This window comes from Ammospiza caudacuta, chromosome 1 (genome assembly GCF_027887145.1).
Source record: "Ammospiza caudacuta isolate bAmmCau1 chromosome 1, bAmmCau1.pri, whole genome shotgun sequence".
Classification (NCBI taxonomy): domain Eukaryota; kingdom Metazoa; phylum Chordata; class Aves; order Passeriformes; family Passerellidae; genus Ammospiza; species Ammospiza caudacuta.
In genome coordinates this window covers 138,053,234-138,073,903 of record NC_080593.1, presented here as the reverse complement: position 1 = coordinate 138,073,903, position 20,670 = coordinate 138,053,234, and the positions used below count along the sequence as shown (strand labels likewise).

Sequence of the window (20,670 nt, the reverse complement as noted above, 5' to 3'; positions counted from 1 at the left end):
GCTTTGCTGCACAGGTGAATGTTCTTATAAACTGTTGTTCTGCTCATAACTTCAGCTCCATTTAAGATGATGAAAGTAAACAGTTTTGGTTCCCCTAGCTTTTTAAAAGAAAGAGTCTGCTTAAGCATTCTGTTTTTATTCACCTGGGAGATGCCTGTTTTCACATTATCCTTGGTGGACCAATAGCACATGAAGATTATTGGCTTTCAGACGAGGTTTTACAGTCCATCAGGTCCATTCACAGATTTGTTTTTTAAAATGGTACTTGTGTATAGTTTTACTGATATGAGTTTGGATTAGTGCCACTGTTTTCTTCCCCACAAGGACAAAAAGCTCTTGCTCCCTCACACAGCCATTCCCAGCTGAGCTCTGGAACACAGGGCAACCACAAGCTCTTGTGGCTGGTGGTCACACCAGCAGCCACCCAACCCTAAAAACCACAGCTTTGAATGCAGCCTGTTTTGTGTCTCTGAGCTGACCCACCCTACCACCAGCAGTGGGCACTGGCTCACGTGGTTACACTGTAACAGACCCCAGCAAAGCAAGGAATCAATTCTTCTGACACAAGTTCTCAGACCCAGCCATTTCCCCAAGGATATATTGGAGTGGCTCTGAAGTGCAGCACAATGGCCAACACCATCATGGGGAAGACAGCCAGAGCTGCAGACCTCCAGCTTTTTGCCAAGCCTGTGCTGCCTTTCACAAAGCACATGATGTCCTGCCCTTGCGGGTTCAGAGTACTCGAGAACATTCCCTGTACACACACACTGCATTAAACACACATCCTGCTGTCCTTCACAGCCCAGCATGTTTATTCCTTCTTACCAAAGTCCAAATTTGCATCCTCAACTGCATAGGCAAAGAATGCAGCATCAAGGGATGCTGCCCTGAATTCCTTGCAATGGGGGTCACTGCTGCCTGAGTGAGCCCAAGTCATACACCAGTTATGTGTCCAGAGAAGAACCAGACAGAAACAATTCACATCACAGGAAATACATCGTCCTCAATGTCATATACAAGTCTATGCAGGAATCTCTCTGGACAGCAGTGATCAACTGATCCAAGTTTATAGCTAATGTGTCTTCATTGTCCCATATCAATCAAATCCCAAATTCCATAAGCAGGCCCATAACAGTGATGGTGGATGACCTGAACTTTGAAGTCCATCAAACTCTCAAGTAACATTCGAGATGTAGTGGAAGAGAGAACCTGGCCAACACTGAAGAAAAGGATGTAGGAATAATGGATGAGTGGATAAAGGGAAAAAGAAGAGTTCTTAACATCTGAGGAAGACATTCATGCTTCAGCATGACATGACACAAGATGAGGTGAGCTTCTATTAACAGCTCATGGAAAAACAAAGGAACCCTAAAACTGCATCACAATCCACAAGACACCCAGCCTGAAGAAACAATTCAGTTGAGACTTCAGCTCTTTCAGATAAAATGCAGCTTATTCAACTAATCAAAGTTTTCCCTATGAGCACAGTGAGCAAGGCTTAATTAGGAACATAATGTAATGTGTGAAGGACATTTTGTTAAAAATACACTGCATGTACTGAGGAACTCTGCTTTTTTTCATACAGTGTGACATATAACAGGCACTGAACCAAAACACCACAGAAATATGTGGTTTATGCTATCCCATTGGACTACCAAACATTTAACATAAAGTATTGCAGATATATAGTAGAGGATGTCTAAATGTTCCTTTACAGTATTGCCACAATAACTGCTTTTCTTTCATGTTACCACAGCCATTACTAGAGAGCTAACACCAAAAGTCATCATAAAGAATGTCTAAACCTCATTTGGAAAATATATATAACCTCTTTTGTTACTCCTTCTTCTCTGTGTTCTAATCTAGACTTAATATTAAACCCAGCTTTGTTTTTTCTTAGCAGCAAAAATTAGAAGCAGCTCTATTCAAGTCAATACAATTATTTCAACATGAAGAAGGAATCAGCCATCTGCAAAAAACAGTCTAACAGGTAATTTTCCACTGACAGCTCTTACCATAAAACAGGTGACAGAAACAACACTGTTTCATCTAACATTGAAAGTAAACAATTAATGCAAAATGGACAATGCTTTTAAAGACAATAGGTCTTCCATCTATGCCCTTAATACATAATTATTTTCATCTTAGTAAGCAGACACTTAGGAAGGACCACCATCAAATTATAGATGGAGCCTATTAATCACACAAAACAGGCAGCTGAATATCTCTATTTATTTATGCATTATTTTACTTTTTGATCCCCCCCTTGGAAACCATGTGGAATCTATGAGGCATTTTCATGCATCATTTCTTGTAGAAGAACATCAATTCACCTTTTTTGCCCTCAGGCAGACTTCTCTTATCTGATCTCAGTAACTGTCCATATCAAAAACATTTTCCATACCTTGTGTAAGCAGCTGGAGGTTTCGGACTTCTTCTCTCACCTTCAGCTGAAGGACTTGCTGCAGAATGTGCTGTCTCAGGCTTTCCTGGGCAATGCCCATTCGTTCAAGCTTTTTGTCAGTAAGTCTCAGCAAAGCACGGCCTGGAAGAAAAAGCCAAGAAGAAAAATCACCCAAGAATTTCCATTAGTGCAATAGGCTCACTCTGACACGATAATTCACTACATAAAAAATTCTCAACCCTGAAATATCTTATTCTGAGCAGACATTGTTCCATCTGTTAGGTACTCCCTTACTGTTAGAGACCTATGTGCTACTCCTCCCTTTTCTATTGTTTTTCTCTATTGTTCAGGTGCTTTGTGAGATACAGGCATGTAAAAGAGGAATCTTGTGTCATTTTAGACAGCCAGTTGCTGTTCTTAAGGGCCAGTTGTTCTCCCATGGGAAGGACAACCCCTGTAAGTCTACAACTGACATAGGTCCCTAAATAGACTCTCACCTATTTTCAAACATCATGTCAAGAAATGAGTGAAAACCAATGACTGTGGGTTTTACAAATTAAATCAATTTAAGATATATCAGTGATGAATATTGTTGCAATTCAGATATGTCTATAGTTTACCAGCACCATTTCCCAGGATGGTTCTGTACTTCATGGTTCAGACTTCCAAATCCCTCTTAACAATAAACTGTCACAGCAAAATTGGGAAAAAAACCCCAGAGATTTCTATCAGTTATATCTAAAACATTCCCAAAAAAATATTTTGTCCAACTATAAAAAACCATCTGCCTATGGTCTTTGCAGGCATTCACTCCCAGTTTGTGACTTATCTTAAGCATTAGGTAATGTTGAAATACAGCTCCAGGCAGATTGTAGATGTTAAAAAAATCATACAATCTACAATTCTGCTAGTGGAACTCTGACTCCATCTTTTGGGCATGGCTGTGCTATAAATAAACAGGAGCAAGGCTGTACCCTGGCTGAGCCAACAATAAGGAATTATTTGAACCAAGCAGAGAACTAAAGCATCACGCAGAATTTTACCCTAGGAAGAAAATGAAAACTTACGCTCTTTGGCCTTGCCCACTGCTGTGAGGTAGTACAGGGAGGAGTGCTGTGCAGCCCCCTACTGACTCTTGATTGCCACTATGCACATTTGTTATCTAAAGGTGCCCTGGCCAATGAAAACAAATCAAACTGGAGCTACATGGATACTACCTTGAAAATTACATGTTTGGTTCACTTTCTTAAACAGGTTCAACTTTTTACTTCCTCTGTTTTTTAATTATGAAAAATCCCATCTTTGACTTCTCAGGCCTTATTCTGAAACCAGGAGAAGATAGCAAAGAACAAGTTATTCCCTCTGCAACACAGCAGCCTCTGTGCTACCATTACTGTGGCTTTGGATGAATGCTACAATTTAGCTCATTAGAAAGTGTTACTCAACACAGCAAGATAAGGCCCTTATTCAAGTCTTTCATTGCAAACTAGCAAGGAGTAGAGAATTTTTATAATTATTTTAATTAAAAAAATTAAGATAAATGCTAAAAATGTAAAGGGGCACAGAATATCTGCCCCAAACCAAGGAGTTAGCAGCATGCCTTTCACAAACTGCTATATTTCACTCACAAGCAGATCCACAGGATCTTGATATGACACAATGTAAAATACTGGGATATTACTATTAATAAAGTAAGATGTTATTGATCAGATAAAAATGACAGCATTCATAGATTTTCAGCCCTTCTGCATCTCTCAAACACTACGCATTACAATGGATGACCTTTTGACTAGGAAACCTTTCTTTGAAATCACAGACAAGAAGAATTCTAAGGGTTAATGTAATAACAACCTATTGAATTTAAGTCTCTTGCAGATCAATGCCAGCTGTCCAATTCTTCTGGTGATAAAGACAGCAATAATGACTTCAATTTTTATATTGTCTTATCACACTAAAATATCTTAAAGCAATTTATAAAGGATGTACAAAAGTTCAAGAGTATGGTCTGTAATGTCAAATTAGCAACTGAAAGCAAATAAAAATACAAGACACCAGTTTAAAGAGTGCCAACACATGTCATCTTAGGGCAGTGAGTCAGCAACAGCAATATTAAAGGACAGACAGAGACCATGCATCTCAGCCAGTGCCCTCCACCTCTTCTTGGCCATAGATAGTCATTACTCTTTCCTTCCTCTGGGCAACTCTTTAGTTCATATTCAAATCGTTTTTCTACCCCAGCCACTGCCTTTGGAAGTTGAGTGTGCACTAAACAGAGATGTCTCTTTTCAACTCTTTGCATGTCAGTTCTTCTGCTGCTTAGGCTCAAAGCACGATGCTATTGACTCATACTCTCTGTAGCAGCTTGCACAAATTGCCTTAAATTAACTCTTTCTTGCACCAAATCCAAAGTGACATGTCGAGGCAATGATGAGGTGAGAAAGCAAACATCCAAATGTGGCACTTCAAGCAGGCACTAAAGGACCTGATTGTGAAAATTCAATCCTCCTCATACCTTCTCTCCCCTCAACACTTAGAACAACAACATCCAAGCCACAAGTGGAATAATTTTCATTCTGACACTAAATCATGCCTTTGAAAAGATATTTTTAGTGCCTGGACCAGTCACTAAAGCCAATTAGTCACTAAGGCCAAGATCCTGACAATCAGCTAATGATTTTGGATGCTTCCCTGTCTTACTTTGTGTATTATGGATATCTGAAAGAGTAATCATTTTGTGCTAAGAACTCTGTGCTATTGAACATTGAAACCAACTGTCCAGAGAATTTGTGGAGTGTCTGTCTTTGGAAGCATTCAAAACCTGTTTGACAGGGTCCTGAGCTACACTTGTCCCTGCTTTGAGTAGATGATTGCCAGCGATGCCTTCCAACATCATCTGTTCTGTGAAATAACCTGTATAAAAGACTTGATCTAAATACCTATTTTCTTTTAAAAAGCTGAGATTAACAAAGGAAATTATTAAGAGTACACAAAAGATGGCCATTTTATCAAGCAACATGGTTAAACAGAGAGACAGCTATACAGTAAAAATTGGGGGTAGATTTTTAATTTTCAGAGAGTGCAGATATATTATCAAAAGCAGAACATTTCTAAGAGTATACACTGATCTATTCTACACATTTTCTAAGAGTATACACTGATCTTTGCTCAGAGACAAGTAGAATGAACTTAACCACCATTGCAGGAAAATTTCCCTACACTGCAGAACAGACACTGCCTCTTAGATGTAGTAGCTACCTGCCCAGCAGGTACATTTTTTTCAAACAGGACATTTTTTTGAAAGCACCTAAACTAAGAGAACCATAAAGGTCCCAGTGACAAACACCTAGGCCTTGGTTCAGCCTAGCTGCAAGGCTGGAAACCAAATGTTTTAAACAAAATTCCACAGATCCCTCAGTAAATGCACACATCTTTTAACACCTAAACCCCAGCCCTCTCATACTCAGGGCAGATCAGCCGTGGAATGTTCTGAGCTACCCTGAGGGCAAACACAAAATATAAAACACTTTCCAGCTTAATAATAGATTGATGGCCTAATTTTTTATAATATGACTTAGCTGCTACAGATCTCATTGAATCAAGCTGGGAGTAGATGAAAATCTGAATGGAGGGAGAAACATTGCATGCCACAGAACATTAGCATGAGTATAAGCACTGGTCCAATGGGGCTGGCATTGGCCCTTGAGCAAGGAAGGCAGCACACTGCTGTGCCTAATGAGAAATGTTCAGCCCTCCCTGCACTGCTATATCCTACTGCTCTTCCCCCAGTGTACAGACACACAGAGGGACACCTCACAAGAAGCCTTGAAAGAACACTTGCAATGCAGGCAAAGGGCCAGGTAAGAAAGGGCTTATTTAACATGTGGAAAGAACTGAAGAAATGCAGGGAAACAAGAGCAGATAGCAGTGAGAGGCTGATCTGACACAAAACCCTGACAAAAACTATGAGTAATTTAAAGCTGATGAAAATGATAAACCACAAGTGGGAACAAATGATGGTGAGAAATACGGCCAAGACAGGTGACCTTGTCTTCCAAGTACAGTATGAAAGATATACCTGATTGTCTAGACAAGATGTTCAGTTTACTTACTTGTAAAACTTGAAAAAACAGGAAAATGAGATTTACTAAGCCCCTAAATTATGTAAGATGAAAAATTTTTCAAGTTTATACTTAAATGCTGCAAATGCCATTTTATTCTTAGTTAACAGATAATAGTGTGTTTCTCTAGTTTTTCAAATGTGGTGCTTTTGTGTGTACTTGAAATAGTCTCATCACAGCTTTTCTCTTGCTTAAACAGGGTGATTGTTGGCTGCTCTTGACTGCCTTGGACATATCAAGTAAGAAATTTCCATGAAAGAGACACAGGCATAAACATCATTGTTCAGGTGCTGGTGAGACACAAGTATAAAACTCTCATCATGTACTCAGGAAAGAATGCAAACAAGAATGGGCAGAGAAAGAGGCTATGATTTCATAGTGAGGAATGGCAAAATTATGAGAGGAGGCAAGAAAAAGAACAGTCATCTACAGAATGAGACTAGCCTCATGATGGCAGTGGGGGGAGATGAACACTGGGAAAAAAGAAGAACTATTAGACTGAATATATATACTATATATAATACATATAATTCCTGACTATATTAGGGAACTGATTTGAAAAGAGAACAAATGGGTGTGATTACAATTGAAGATGCTGAGTTCAGAAATATCTTTTAAAAGAAACAGCACAAACCAGAAATCAATCAAATTTTCAGAGCAAACTGGGTATAACTTCATTATATTTTCTGGATAACCTATCAGATCTTCTACAGTCCTACATTTTCTGCTTTTCCCATGAGAATTTAAGACCCTGTCTCTCCTTCTCATGCCTGTCTCATAACTAGTCAACCAGACACATCAGCCACTTTGTCATCAATGCCTTGTGGCAAATCTACAGCTCTTCTTGCAAAGGCAGCCAGATCTGATTTGTCTTACTAATCATTTTAGCCCTAAGACTAATGCAGACTCTTGGTAAACTGCAACTTGCATTACCATCCTCTTTGTCCCCCTTCAGATATCTAATATGTCACTAATCAAGGAAGACTTACTTGCTTTAAAAGTAAAAACGGATTAATTTTTCATCAGACTTACCATAGCAGCAAACACCTTATTGATCTACCTCCTAGCATAAGAGCAGCTGCCAGCCTAAGCAGCTCCCAAAATTGCTACTGGCACTTACTGGTACTTCTGATGTGATGAAAAAATCTCAGCTGGGGACCAGCTTAAATAGACAGGAGACACAAAATATTCTGTGAAATATACAGAAATAAAGAGGAAGGAACAATATTTTCTAATGATAGGACCAGGAGAAGCGGAGAAGATTATTTAACCTTGAAGAATATTAAAGATCTCCTGCTGAGGAAGTTCCCCAACATCTGAGCCATCATTCTTGTACTTTCTTATCCTGTTAACAAAATCTGTGAACCTCCATGAGGCCATAGGAATTATCTTCTGGTAAGACACATGAATGGAAGAAGCCCACGACTCCAGTATATCTACAGGGGAAGCACAGGAAACCTGGTTTACAGGAAGGCTATGTATCAATTTGCTTATGTATCAAACTAGCTTTGGACCCACTGTTATTTGTTAGCACCATCAAAGATGATTCTCTGTCTCTTTCTCACTCATTATTTGCTGGTTCTGGATGATGCCCATTCTATAATAGAGTTTCTCAAAGAAAACACTGTAATATTGGTCAATAAACATCTGATCAAACTCAAAGAAGCAACTATGTAAACAAAGGCACTTTCTGAATATATCTGCATCCCTTGTTTCAATATGGTGTCTGTTTACAGTTCTGACAAGACGAAGTGATGACTATTTTTATTTCTGCCAATAAATCTACAATGAAACAAGTTTATTTCCATAAAGCCCTTCTCAGGTCTCAGTTTTTTGCACCATCCCATCTTTCCTTCCTCCACACTTCCGAACCACAAGCATGAACAGAATATGAAAGAAAAGTAACTCAACAGAATCTTTAACTTAGCTGCATTTTCAAATACAAAACTAGCAACAGCCAAACCATGGCTTTCTTTCTAAATTTGTTTCTGACAAACTTACTAAGATGTCAGTGTTGCATGTGTCAAGCTATTTAACTCAGATTACTTAGTTTGATGTAACTTCCTCTCACCTTGGTGCAGCCTTTCCCAATTCCCTCTATATTCTATCATCTGCCACTGTCACTTTCTATTATCTTAATTCTGATACAGTCCTTTGTGCTCTGCATCTCCTGTTCAATGATGGCCTCTGAAATTTCAATTAGGAGATGTCTTTCTGACACTCAGTCCTCCTTGCCTCTTCCCAGGGATGTCTCCCAGGTAGCTGCCCTCAGCTGCTTCTCCCCAGACCTCTCTCTCTGAGGCTGCTGTGCTCCTGACACAGGCTCAGGCACATCCATCAGCTCAGTCACAACCACGCTGGATTTATGCTACTGAACAAAACCAAAAAACCTGCAGCAATGGTGAAGTCATGTAAGAACACTGAAAGACAGTGAGTTAACAGAGCATGGGCCTGGAATATTCAATTTAGGAACTGCAATTTAAAAGTATGCTTCTTTGTCCCTCGTACTTCCAGCCAAGTAGCTCAAGAGTCCAGGTACCTTGAAAATTAATTAAAGACAACAATCCTTCTCCAGAAGTGAAATTCTCCTGACTCCCAACTCCTCCCATAATGAAAGCAAGCAATTCCTGCTCCTTGAGTGACCCACACATTTCCAAGCAAGTATTTAATTGCATACTTCATGGGATCACACATCCTTATATCATAGAGTCATTTAGGCTACAGCAGACCTCTCAGATCAATTGTTAACCCAGCACTGTCAAGACCAGCACTAAACCATGCCCTAACAGGCACAGCCACATGCCTCTTAAATACTCCAGAGATGGTGACTCTAACACTTCCCTAGGCAGCCTATTCCAGTGCTTGACAAACCTTTTTGGCAAGAAATTTTTCCTAATATCCAATATAAATCTTCTCTGGTAGGTAACCCATATGCAGGACCTGTCGCTTTGCCTTGTTGTAACCCATGTGCAGGACCTGTCACTTTGCCTTGTTGTAACCCATATGCAGGACCTGTCACTTTGCCTGGTTGAACCATACATTTGGGCTTGGAGCACCAAGCCAGCCTGTCCAGATCTCTCTGTAGAGCCTTCCTGCCCTCCAGCAGATCAACACTCCCACCCAACCTGGTGTTGTCTGCAAACTTACCAAAAATGCCCTCAATCCTTTTGTCCAGATCATCACTGAAAGTCTTAAGCAGAACTGCTAGAGATACATAAGACCCTTAGTTATAGTTTTTTTTTTTTTTAATTAATGAATTAATTACTCTATTGTCTAATGATTTACAGACATATTCAAAAGTATCTTTATTCTAAGACAATATAAGAATACAAATCTCAATATAGAGAAGGGAAGAGGTTAATAAGAGACTGTGTATCATGATTACTGGAAGTGGTTCAGTTGGTAATTTACTGTACTGATGGGAACTATATTGATTTCTTACAAGTCTTGAGTAAAAGACTGTTAGATGGTCCTGTTTTTCAGATGAACATATTCAGCACCTGATGATTTTAATAGGAGGAAATAGTAATAACTTGAATTCCCTTCTGAAATATAAATTCAGGCACAAATCACATTACAGCACTTTTCAAGCGTACTGTAAAATGTGAGACGACCATTTTTAGTGCTCTCAGGAAGAACCCAATAGGACCCACAAAGTAAATTAAAGATAAATGTAAACCTTTAGCAGGCAGTCTATAAATCAACATTGCTTGTTGTACATACATCTGCCCCCCTACTTCCTGAATATACAAAATTATATATTATCTACAGCTATATACAGACATAATACTGACATATAATAATGACCTTTTATTATATTGCACATCGTATATTTTAGGAAAAAACCCTAGGACTATTGTTTGTTGGTACCTGTGTGCTAGATTTATGGTCCCCCTATTCAAATAAACATCCCCAAGGTCTTTCCTGCTCATGATGGAGTGAGTGAATCTGTCAACACGTTTGGTTTTGTTCAGCATCAGCAGGACACACAGTTCTTCAATTCCTTGTTAATCTAATGTTGCTCCCTGTGCATCACATTATGCACTATATATCCCCTTTATTTATTAATTTTTTTAAAATCACATTAAATCATTTTTTCTGGCAAGAGTCTTGTTAATTTATTCAGGAGTAAACATACATTCCTATATTATAATGTACAGCTTCTACACAGAACAGATAAGGAAAGGGAAAGATGATTTGGAAAGCATTAGAATTGACTGAAGTCTTTAAAGCAAACTCAAACAAGAACTTTTGTAACTCCTAATGGTGGACCTCACAAAAATCAGATTTCTTGCAGAAAGAAGTATCATTTATTACCACAAGAAAACCATAAACAAACATACACACCAAAAGACCTCAACACTCATTCTTGAAGTGACTAACCAAGTGGAACTGGGAAATCCCTGACATGACACAGAAGTCAATCCATTTATAAGCAAAATCCTTCATTGTTTTCAAGCATCGGGTCTGGCTGAGGCAGAGCTCATTTTCCCCTCAGCATCCCTCAGAGCCTGTGCTTTGTGGCAGCAGTTGGGAAGCCTCTGAGAACACAGTGTTTTGGCTACTGCTGAGCAGTGCTTCCTCCCACCGCATCCAGGCTGTCTTTCCAACATCTCCCCCCACACCAGCAGGCTTGGGATGGGCAAAATCTTGGGAGAGGACACAACCAGGACAGCTGACACAAACTGAGTAAAGTGATATTCCATACCACATGACATATGCTCAGACAGAAAAGCTAAGAAATAAGAAGAGGAAAGGAGTACATTCATTATTTCAGTATGTTTGCCTTCCAGAACAACCTCTACATGTGCTGAAGTCCTGCTTCCCAGGAAGTCACCAGACATCACTTCCTGATGGGATATAGAGAATTAAATCTTTGGGGTTTTTCCTTTGCCTGAGCGTCATATTTTATTTTAGTAAACTGCCTGTATCTCAGCCTACAAGGTTTTTTCCATCTTATTTCCTTCCCCCGCCTTGCTGAGGGGAGGAGAGGAGAGACTTGGGGGGCACCGGGTGTCAAGTGAAGATCAACCCACCACAGTCACGCCTCGCAAGGAGATCTTGGGGACCATCTGACTCATTCTGCTGGGGACAGCCAGCCCTTCTTCCTCCTGATTACTCTAACTGCCACACAGCATTTAGGCAAAAACCTACACAAAGAAGAAGTCTTTGAAACATGTTTAATTCATTTTCTGAGTTTCTTTTAATGCCAAACTAGTGGGAAGCACAGAGGACCGACATAATGTGAGCAGACAGCTTACTGTACTGCATTGCAGAAGGTCTGTGGGCCATCAAAGCTCCAGCAGCACTCCAGAATTTGAGAACTTACATTTGATAATAAGATTTTCTAATCACTGCTTTGTTTAAAAGAAAAAGAGAAAAATTAAAATTTTATTAAATATTGAAATAAGATTTCATATCCCAATGCTGAGGTACATACAGTATTAAAACACCTCCCAGTCTGTATCCCTAGCTCTCTCCTGTTCCACACTGTTACCTCCAAGCAGCTTGCAGTGATGCTTTCTTCCACCCATACCAGCTCAATGCTTCATTTTTAAAATAAAAATAAAATTGAGAAAGGTTTTTTGTTAATATTCATGTGGTTAATAATTCATACTAATAAAAATGAAAAATTAAAAGCAACATGCTAATAGGTTAAGCACTGTAGACTGCTTCAACTCTCCTAACCCGAAGGAGGAACCAGCCACATCTCTCCAGATGCATGTTTTGGTCTAGCATTTCTCTTTGGGGGCTTTAATTAGAAGCCTGGCACCTGTCAGGTGGCACACATCACCTCTGACATGCCTTGAACTTACTGTCTATACTGTCCATTTTATAACCTAGGGAAAAATAAATTTCCATTTGTAAAAGTTACTTCTACTCAATTATATGCACAGTCTTACAGACACAGGCACTAACCTGTTATTGCACTGCTGGCTCAGTAGTACACCAAACTTTGCACTTCTTCCAGCTTTTATTACTATAGCTGTGAGAAGAATCAGGACATAAGGATTTTATTTGGCTGGTGTATTTCTCCTATTTAATAGTTACACTTGACATGTAGAACACTGTGAGACAGTAATTTTGGATCAGAAAAAAACCCAGATACCTAAGCAACAAATGATTGTAGCTACTTTTTAAGCAACTCATCCCTGTAACAGAATCCAGACCTTATTTTTTAAACTCTGTATTCTGTACCTCCAGAACCTGGCTCAACAATAATATTAATAATAATGATCCAAAACTAATGCGCAGGAGCCTTACCAGAGGCTGCAGCCCAGCACTGTGGCCCAAAAGGAACATGCAGCCCAGCCCCTGGCTCTAGCTTTGGGTCTCATTCTCCCAAGCAAAAATAAAAGCTTGTTTTCCACTACAAAGTGCAGGAAAATATCGTGGAACCTTTTTAAATAAAATAACTGCCACAGCTAGGAGCAAGGGAGCTCTTCCAAAAAGATGGAGACAGCTCATGTTCAAACTTCCAGCAGAACGTGCTGAAGGCCAGTTCCTGCTCCAGGCAGGGGGCTGGCCCAGGTCCAGCTGAGGTGGGGCTGCCCTGACCTTCCTGGATGCACTTGGCAATCTCTGTGCAGGGTGCAAGGCCTCCAGGCTCTGCCACCTCCCAGCCTCTTTCCAAGACCAGACACAGAGAACCCACCCCAGCCCTCCCTTTCCTGCATGCTAGAGAAAGGGCCAACTGCCCTGGCAGGTGGATGGTTTGGAGGCAGCATTTGAAAGCCCTCAGTCTAAAGAGGAAGCCAGACTTATTTTCCCTTCTGCTTTCCTGCTCAGATTGGGAAAATGTTGGGCATGCATAAAGAATCAACTGCAGGCACTGAGGTAAATCCATGGCTAAAATAAAAAGGGAAACAAGATGTTCAGGTGCCTCCAGGCTTTTTCAGAAACCACAAAAGGGACTATTCTGGATGATAATTTAGGAGTTCACTTTTCAACCCAGAGCATCACACCTAGGACCTGACTTAGGCATAATGGGATCTGTGAGTGTCACTCATTGGCTGCTCAGCAGCAGATGTCTAAAAAAGAGCTTGGGACAAAATACTCTCTCATTCCCCAAAAGCTTGTGATTTAGCAACTAATTAACAAAAACAAAGTTGAATAATTTTAGTCACAGCTGAGCCTAAGGTCAGTGGATGGCTTCCAGCGACTATAGCAATACTTAGAACTGCTTGTGAGAGGAATTTCACCAACATTTTAAAATGGCAGAAAAATTCTGCCATTTCCAATGTGATTTGATTTAGCAGGAAGGGGCAAAACAAGAAAAAAGTGCTACAAGGTAAACCCATACTAATTAAAATGAAACACTAGTTAAAAGATGAAGCTAATTCACAATCAGAGCCACCTAGCAGTGAAATGGGTGATTCTCAGGTCCTTGTGGTCTTGAAATGGAGGTTTTGGAAGAGACTGTTCAGAGGAGCTCAGGTAATTGGGGTCTGTACAAGAGGGAGGCAGCAGTAGTGGAGAGCTCTTTATCTCTGCATGAGATCTGACATTTAAAAAGGCCTGGGGAAAAAAGCGTGGGAAAAAGTAGAAGGAGGACAAGGAAATTTATATAAATCAAACAAGTACCAGTAAATTCCCAAACCTCAGGTAACATGGGGTGGTTTTCTGCTTTATATTATATTGGCTTTCTGATAGCTTCAGTGGGTTTTCTTTCTACAATAAATTTTTTCCTTTCAGACAGAACAGCAAACATCAAATCACTGTATTATGTATGAATCTTCAGTTACACCTTGTTTTTAGAAAGAATATATGGAGAGGACACATTTGAATGCATGACATGATCCACCTTTAAGTCTTTCTTTAAAGAGGCACTGAGTTGAACAAACACTAATCAGCCTATAAAATCAGATTAGAGAAAAAGCAACAACTGTGGCTAGTGAATGTATTATAACCCTTATTGACAATTTGCCTGTAATAATTTTTATAGAGGAGAATTCTGGAAATGATCATCACGGAAATTTCCTACAGTAACACTGCAGACTAACCCTCACCCAGGAGATGAGCAGATCTCACCCTCACACGCCCTGAGCAGATGTCACAGTGTTTAAGCACAGTTCTTTCACTCATAGAATATGCATTAGGAACCAGTGACACACTGGCTAACTGCAGGGTGAGATGCTTCACTGATGCAGAGGGGGACTATTCCGACAGGTTGAATGAAGGTGCTGTCACTCGTATCAGTGCTCAGATACAAATATACACAATAATTTTTCCACTGGCTTACACACACACACATACAAAGAAAACAGAGAAGGAAAACACCATTTCCAGCCTGGCAAAACTTTCCTAAACCACAAGAGTCTAGAGAATGTTTTTTGAGTACTGAGCCATAAATTGAATCCTCAGTCAAGTACTAAATTGTTTATCTTCATCTCCATTCATTAGCTTGCACTCAGTCTTCAATACAAAAGCCAAATCATTTTAGGGTTAGATTCAAATGTGATTTTGATTATGCACAAAAGACAATTTCTTGTTTCTTTGTTATAAATAAACATTTAGGCTTAACTCTCTTTCCTGGGTTGTAGACACATCTTGTGAAACTCCAGCAAGTAACACTATTCAGATATCAAGAGCTGAATAGCATCAATATAAACCAAAAAAGTGACAACACATATTATTAAATAATTTACTTCATCTTCCAGTGTATAATTAAAATTCTAAATCAAATATCCAGATATGTAAATACTCTTCACTCAATTCACTTATATTTCTTTGTAATGTTCTCCTTTGTGCCACCTTTGTGATATCCATTTTGCTTGGTTTTCCTCACCAGCTCTTTTCTGTTTTCTTCCCACTGAAACAAGTTCTTTTCTGCAGTTTTCTCAACCACAAAGCTCCCCTGGTGGGCCATATGTGAGTACTGACAGGATGAATTCCTGTAAATACCCCTGAATTTAATCAGCTGGATGGTATGTAGGATCACAGCTGCCTATAGATTGAAGTATCAATTACAAATCCTTCAGCACAGTTGCGTAAGAAGCTGATCTAAATCAAGTTATTTCCTATCTGCTCCCAAGCTAGTTTCTGATGACCTTTGAAAATGGGCAAGCCAAGATTCTTTCTGCAACATACAGCAAGACATGGGTACTCCCAGTCATGGCCTCAGGACCTTGTATCTGCTCTCAGCAGCCGTGTTCTACTTAAATGATAAGGATCAGATCACATACAATCCATTCATAATGGTGTAAGAAACATTTTTGTTATTCGGTGAGCAAGAAAAGACCTGGGATCCTGGTGAATACCAAGCTGAATGTAAGCCAGGAATGTGCCCTTTCAGCCAAGAAGGTCAGCTGTTGGAACCCTGGTTACTGAGAATTCCAGACTTTCAGGTCCTGCTGAGGTGGGGCTGCACTGACATAGGGCTGCAGTAGGGCATAGCATTTCCAGCAGGTCCAAGGAGGTGATCCTTTGCTTCTGCTTGACCCTGATGAGTCCACACCTGGAATGCTTTGTCCTGTTCGGGAATCTCCAGTACAAGAGAGACACAGACATACTGCAGCAAGATCAACAAAAGACCATAAAGATGATTAATAGATTGGGGCATTTGTAAGGCAAGGAAAGGCTGAGAGAGTTGAGATCTCTCAGACAGGAAGAGAGAAGGCTCATGGGGAGCTTTCCAACATATGTAAACACCTAACAGAAGGAATAAAGAGACAATGGCCACAAACTGAAACAAAGGAAATTCCATTTAATTGTAAAGAACCTTTTTTGAGTGTGCTTGAACACTGGAACAAAGGTTCAGAAAAGTTGCTGAGTTTCCGTTCTTGGAGATACAACTGACAGGACACAGCTCTGGACAATCTTCTCTAGTGGGCCCTGCTTTGAGCAGGAGGTTGGAAGATGACCTTCAGAGTCCCTTCTAACCATGGATTCTATTCCATGAAGGTACAGAGCAGCAAATCAGGTGGCCTGAACTTCAAGAGAGTTAGCAAGGTCACAACTAGCAGGTACTGAATCCGAGAGTCTTACGTACTTTGTGCATTGATGTATTCAATTGAAATGTGCAAACCAAGGAGTCAGGTGAAAAAATACCTACCAACCCTCAAAATTGTTTAGATACAAGTGCACACCACCTATAGAATCCCTCAGCAGAAGCAGCAGCATCCAGATACTGGATTTCTCTAAAGAAAATGCTGTAAGTAGCAAGGTTAGAAGAGCAGAAGGATGGAGTCTATTAGGGTTGTAAAACGTGGGATTTTTCAGCCCTTTGAAGGTCATCTGATGTCACCCATTCTGAAAAGAGGACTGCATGTGGTTCCAAGAACATCCATTCTCCACTGCTGTCCACACCATTAACCACTGCCACGAAGGTTCAGCTGCTGGAACTCGTTTGTACTATCAAATCACCCCTGAGATTTCACGTCCCACTGACCTGGGCCACCAAACAGTTCCTCAGAAACTTCCAGGTATATTTCAGGAATGAGCAGAGACTGGGGGCTATTTCCCACAGATGGCATAACACAACCATCCTATCCTTAGGACTATGAACCTCTAGCAACATGGGCACAAGTTGTTGTAATTGCTTACTATTAACCTCAGTGTCAAATGATGTTTGAGAAACACCACTGACATCAACATGGCAACATTACAGAGCCAGAGGTTCTCTTGTCAAAACCCAACCAGCTGTACTAAAATAGTACAGCTGCTGCATAAGGGTTTGTTCAATCTTAGAAGACAAGAAGACTTCCAGGATTCATTCACTCTTCCTGAAAAGTACAAGTATAAGCTGATTTCTCAGAAATCAGAGGTCAGAGGAGAGACAAAACTACCTCCTTCCTCATGAATTCTATGTGTCCATTGGCACAAGCCAGAGCAGCTGGAAAGAATTTCCTCTACTGTTTTTCACCTGTTCATTTTACCTGTTCTAAGCTTTTAAATGACTTGGTTCTCGCAACAGGGAAAATGATGAAAAGCAATGGAAAAGAGATGTCTGGTTAAGTTTTTTATGATGGTAGCAATTTTATTTAGACTTAATTTTCACTTCCAGGCATTTTAAGAATTCTGCTAGCTTTAGGCTTTGTGTCAGGTTTTACTTATGAAAAGATTTTCCAACATTTTCAAATACCAGAAATGAGAGGGAGAAAGAGAAGAGGTGTAAATGACTGGGATACTGTGTTTGAAGAAAGCAACATTTCTTCAAGGAATGCTACTTGTGTGGAGTCCTGTAAGAGACAATGTGTGAAAAAGAGCCCAAAAAGCAGTAATGTCAGGTCCATTTTTGGATTGCTTCTGAAGGGCAACATGCTGCATATCACTTTGCACAAGTCAGAAGAGCTGTCAAGGATTTTTACACATATATCCTGCCTGATTCACAGGGACCATTAATTATAGTTGTAGGGTGTGCCTATGTCATTTCACTCATAATTCTTGGAACACCCTTAATGTCTTCTGCAATCCTGACCTCTAAGCCAGCACAGTTTCTCAAGCACTGTCAGGACACGTCAAAAATGCCATTGGTTTCCTCCCACCCATGAGTACAATTTTATCACTGGCACAGTCTCTACAGGTACAGCTTTTCAGCAAGGGCAATAAAAGGTCTGGGAAAGGAAGACTGACAAAAATCTTACCTCTAGAGACAGTCACCAGGTTTTGATCTTTACCTAAGCACAGTAATTATTGGGATATCCTTCCATAAACACTATGTGATCAAAGTTAATCACCTTCCTACAACCCTGCAGACTGAATACCTTCTGCTAAGTAACTTCCCCAGTACTGGAAAGCACCTCCTCTTTGCTACCAAGAGCCTCCTCCTGTTACAGAGTGGCTGGGTAACAGCAAACCTGCTACAGGACTGCTGTAAGAGACAGTAAAATTACTCTGCTGTCACAAAAGTGGTAAATACAAAGACAGCTCCTAATGGTTTGTTCTCTCAGTGCTCCTGAATGGTACAAAGCTGTTAATAAGAAACCTTGCCATTTTCCACTCAAAGTTTTTAGATTCACCACAGATATTTTCATAAGCTTTAAAGCAACACTGATCACCTGGAGAGGTGATGAAAGTGGTTAAAAAGTACCACAATGCTGGGACTTTTTAAAGATCTGACTTACACCCACAGACATGCTGACAAGAACATTTGCATCTATAGAGAGAGGAACATCTCCTGAGATCAGCATGCAGCATTTCGGGACTGCCAGGCATTCAATGCACTCCCCAAGTTTGCAAAACCTTCCACTGAACCCTTGCCCAGAAAAGAGAATCAATTCAAGTCTGCCTTAAGTCCCAGAACAATCAAGGAAAATGGCTTTTTAGAGAGCAGCTAACCAGGCTCTTAACCTAGAAATGTTTCCTGCTATGGCTGACTCCAGCAATGCAATCAAGAGTTTTCTGAAAGCGAGAGAGACCTGCACTTCAACATGCAGTATCAGATCATCTCAGTTACATGAAACAGGCACTATGAAATGAAGTGATTTTAAAGAGAGAGAGAGGGAGAGAGACTGCTATTTCAAATCCAGGAGGGGTTAATGGGAAATCCGTGTTCTTAGATAAGAAATTTTACTTGTGTGATAAAGTAAAATGTTGCTTCATATACACTGCTGTGGTTTAACCCCAGCTGGCAGCTCAGCACCACACAGCTGTGGAATGGCAGGAAAAGGAAAAAGCCTCACAGGTTTAGACAACAATGATTTAATAATCTAAACAAAGTAAAATCTAGTAATACTAATGATAGTAAAATATACTACTACTACTACTCTAGTACTGTACAATTACAGTAAGTGTAACAGGAAAACAGGTGATGCTCAGTGCAGTTGCTCCCCACTTGCTGACCACCCCCACCTCATTCCCCAGCAGCACTTGGCCCCTCCTGACCAATTTCCCCACTTTATAGAGTGGGCATGATGTTTTATGGTATGGAATATCCCTATGGCCAGCTCATGGCTGTCCTGGCCATGCTCCCTCCCATCTTATTGTGCAAATCCTCAGGGGCAGAGCTTGATACCCTCAAAAGCCCTTGACTCTGGGCAAGCATTGCTAAGCAACAACCAAAACATCAGTGTGTAACCAACATTACCCACACATGAAACAAAATCATAGCAATGTACCAGTGAAAAAGGAAATTAACTTTATCCCAGCCAAAACCAGGACAACACTTACCTACCTGAGTGTGAACTGATACAAAGTGTTACTCATAACTGAGGCATTCATTCTCTCATTCATATTGCACAGCTTCAATTTTAATGAACTCTGATGTACAAAGTTATTTTCACATAATTATTCTCTTTTTTGTTATAGGGCCTGCTTGGATATTATGACAGTTATGCTTCAAAATAGAAAGAGAAGAGTATAAAACCATCAAATGACAAATAAAATGACATGTCAGTATACTACTTATTATTTTTAATAATAAAACCTCAATAGTTGTGAATACCACAGTTGTTCACATTAAAACACTTTTATTGCAGAGTCCTAAGGCTGTCCAAAGCTGGAACAGCATTTGCTTAAGGAGACTAAATTATTTCTCTATCAATTACATTTCTATCTTTTCACACTGATTCTACAAAAAAAAAAAAAAAAAAAAAAAAAAAAAAAAAAAAACCAAAAAACCAAAAAAACAAAAACACATGAGCTGTCTCCAGTACCTTTCTTAAGAATCTTTCAATCAGGTGATACTGTTATTTTTTTATCCTTTATTATTACTTTTGGACTGTGGTAAAAAACCACACAGTGGAAAGACAAGTACAACTTTTCTGAGCTTTCTTATCACTCTAAAAGAAGAATAAAGAATTTGTATCACCTCTAAATGGTACATTCAGTCCACCAGTGGTGCGGCAGGAAGGCTATAAGTACATAATTTCTCCTTCCATTAAGTTCTATTTCTACATAGTCTTAAATACTTACAGGAATTGGAAACATTATTGGTTGAGGTGGAGAGCTGCAGTCCAGGCTTTTCTTGTTCTAACTTGGGCTCACTAGAGATTGCTATGACTCCACATTGCAGCAGCACATGGGTTTGCATAAGAGTTTAATTATTCACACTACCGCAAGGTTTGGAATTAATATGGCACCTCTAACAAGAGATGCAGAAGATTTTTAAGTTAGAGCATCACACCTCTGTACTGTTGAGAGGCAATAGTCAATACAGTGTGACCACAGCTATTCCATTTTACAAAGGCAGAGAACCCTGACTGCCTC

At 39.9% G+C, this 20,670-nt stretch overlaps 1 protein-coding gene across 1 annotated transcript in view; it reads right to left on the bottom strand.

The window, feature by feature from the left end:
• SAMD12 (sterile alpha motif domain containing 12) overlaps positions 1 to 20,670 on the bottom strand; it is a 175,300-nt gene that overhangs the window by 91,253 nt on the left and 63,377 nt on the right. The window contains exon 4 of the mRNA XM_058808719.1: positions 2,405 to 2,545. Within this exon, the coding sequence (XP_058664702.1) occupies positions 2,405 to 2,545 (141 nt within the window). The remainder of the gene's footprint in view (positions 1 to 2,404; positions 2,546 to 20,670) is intronic.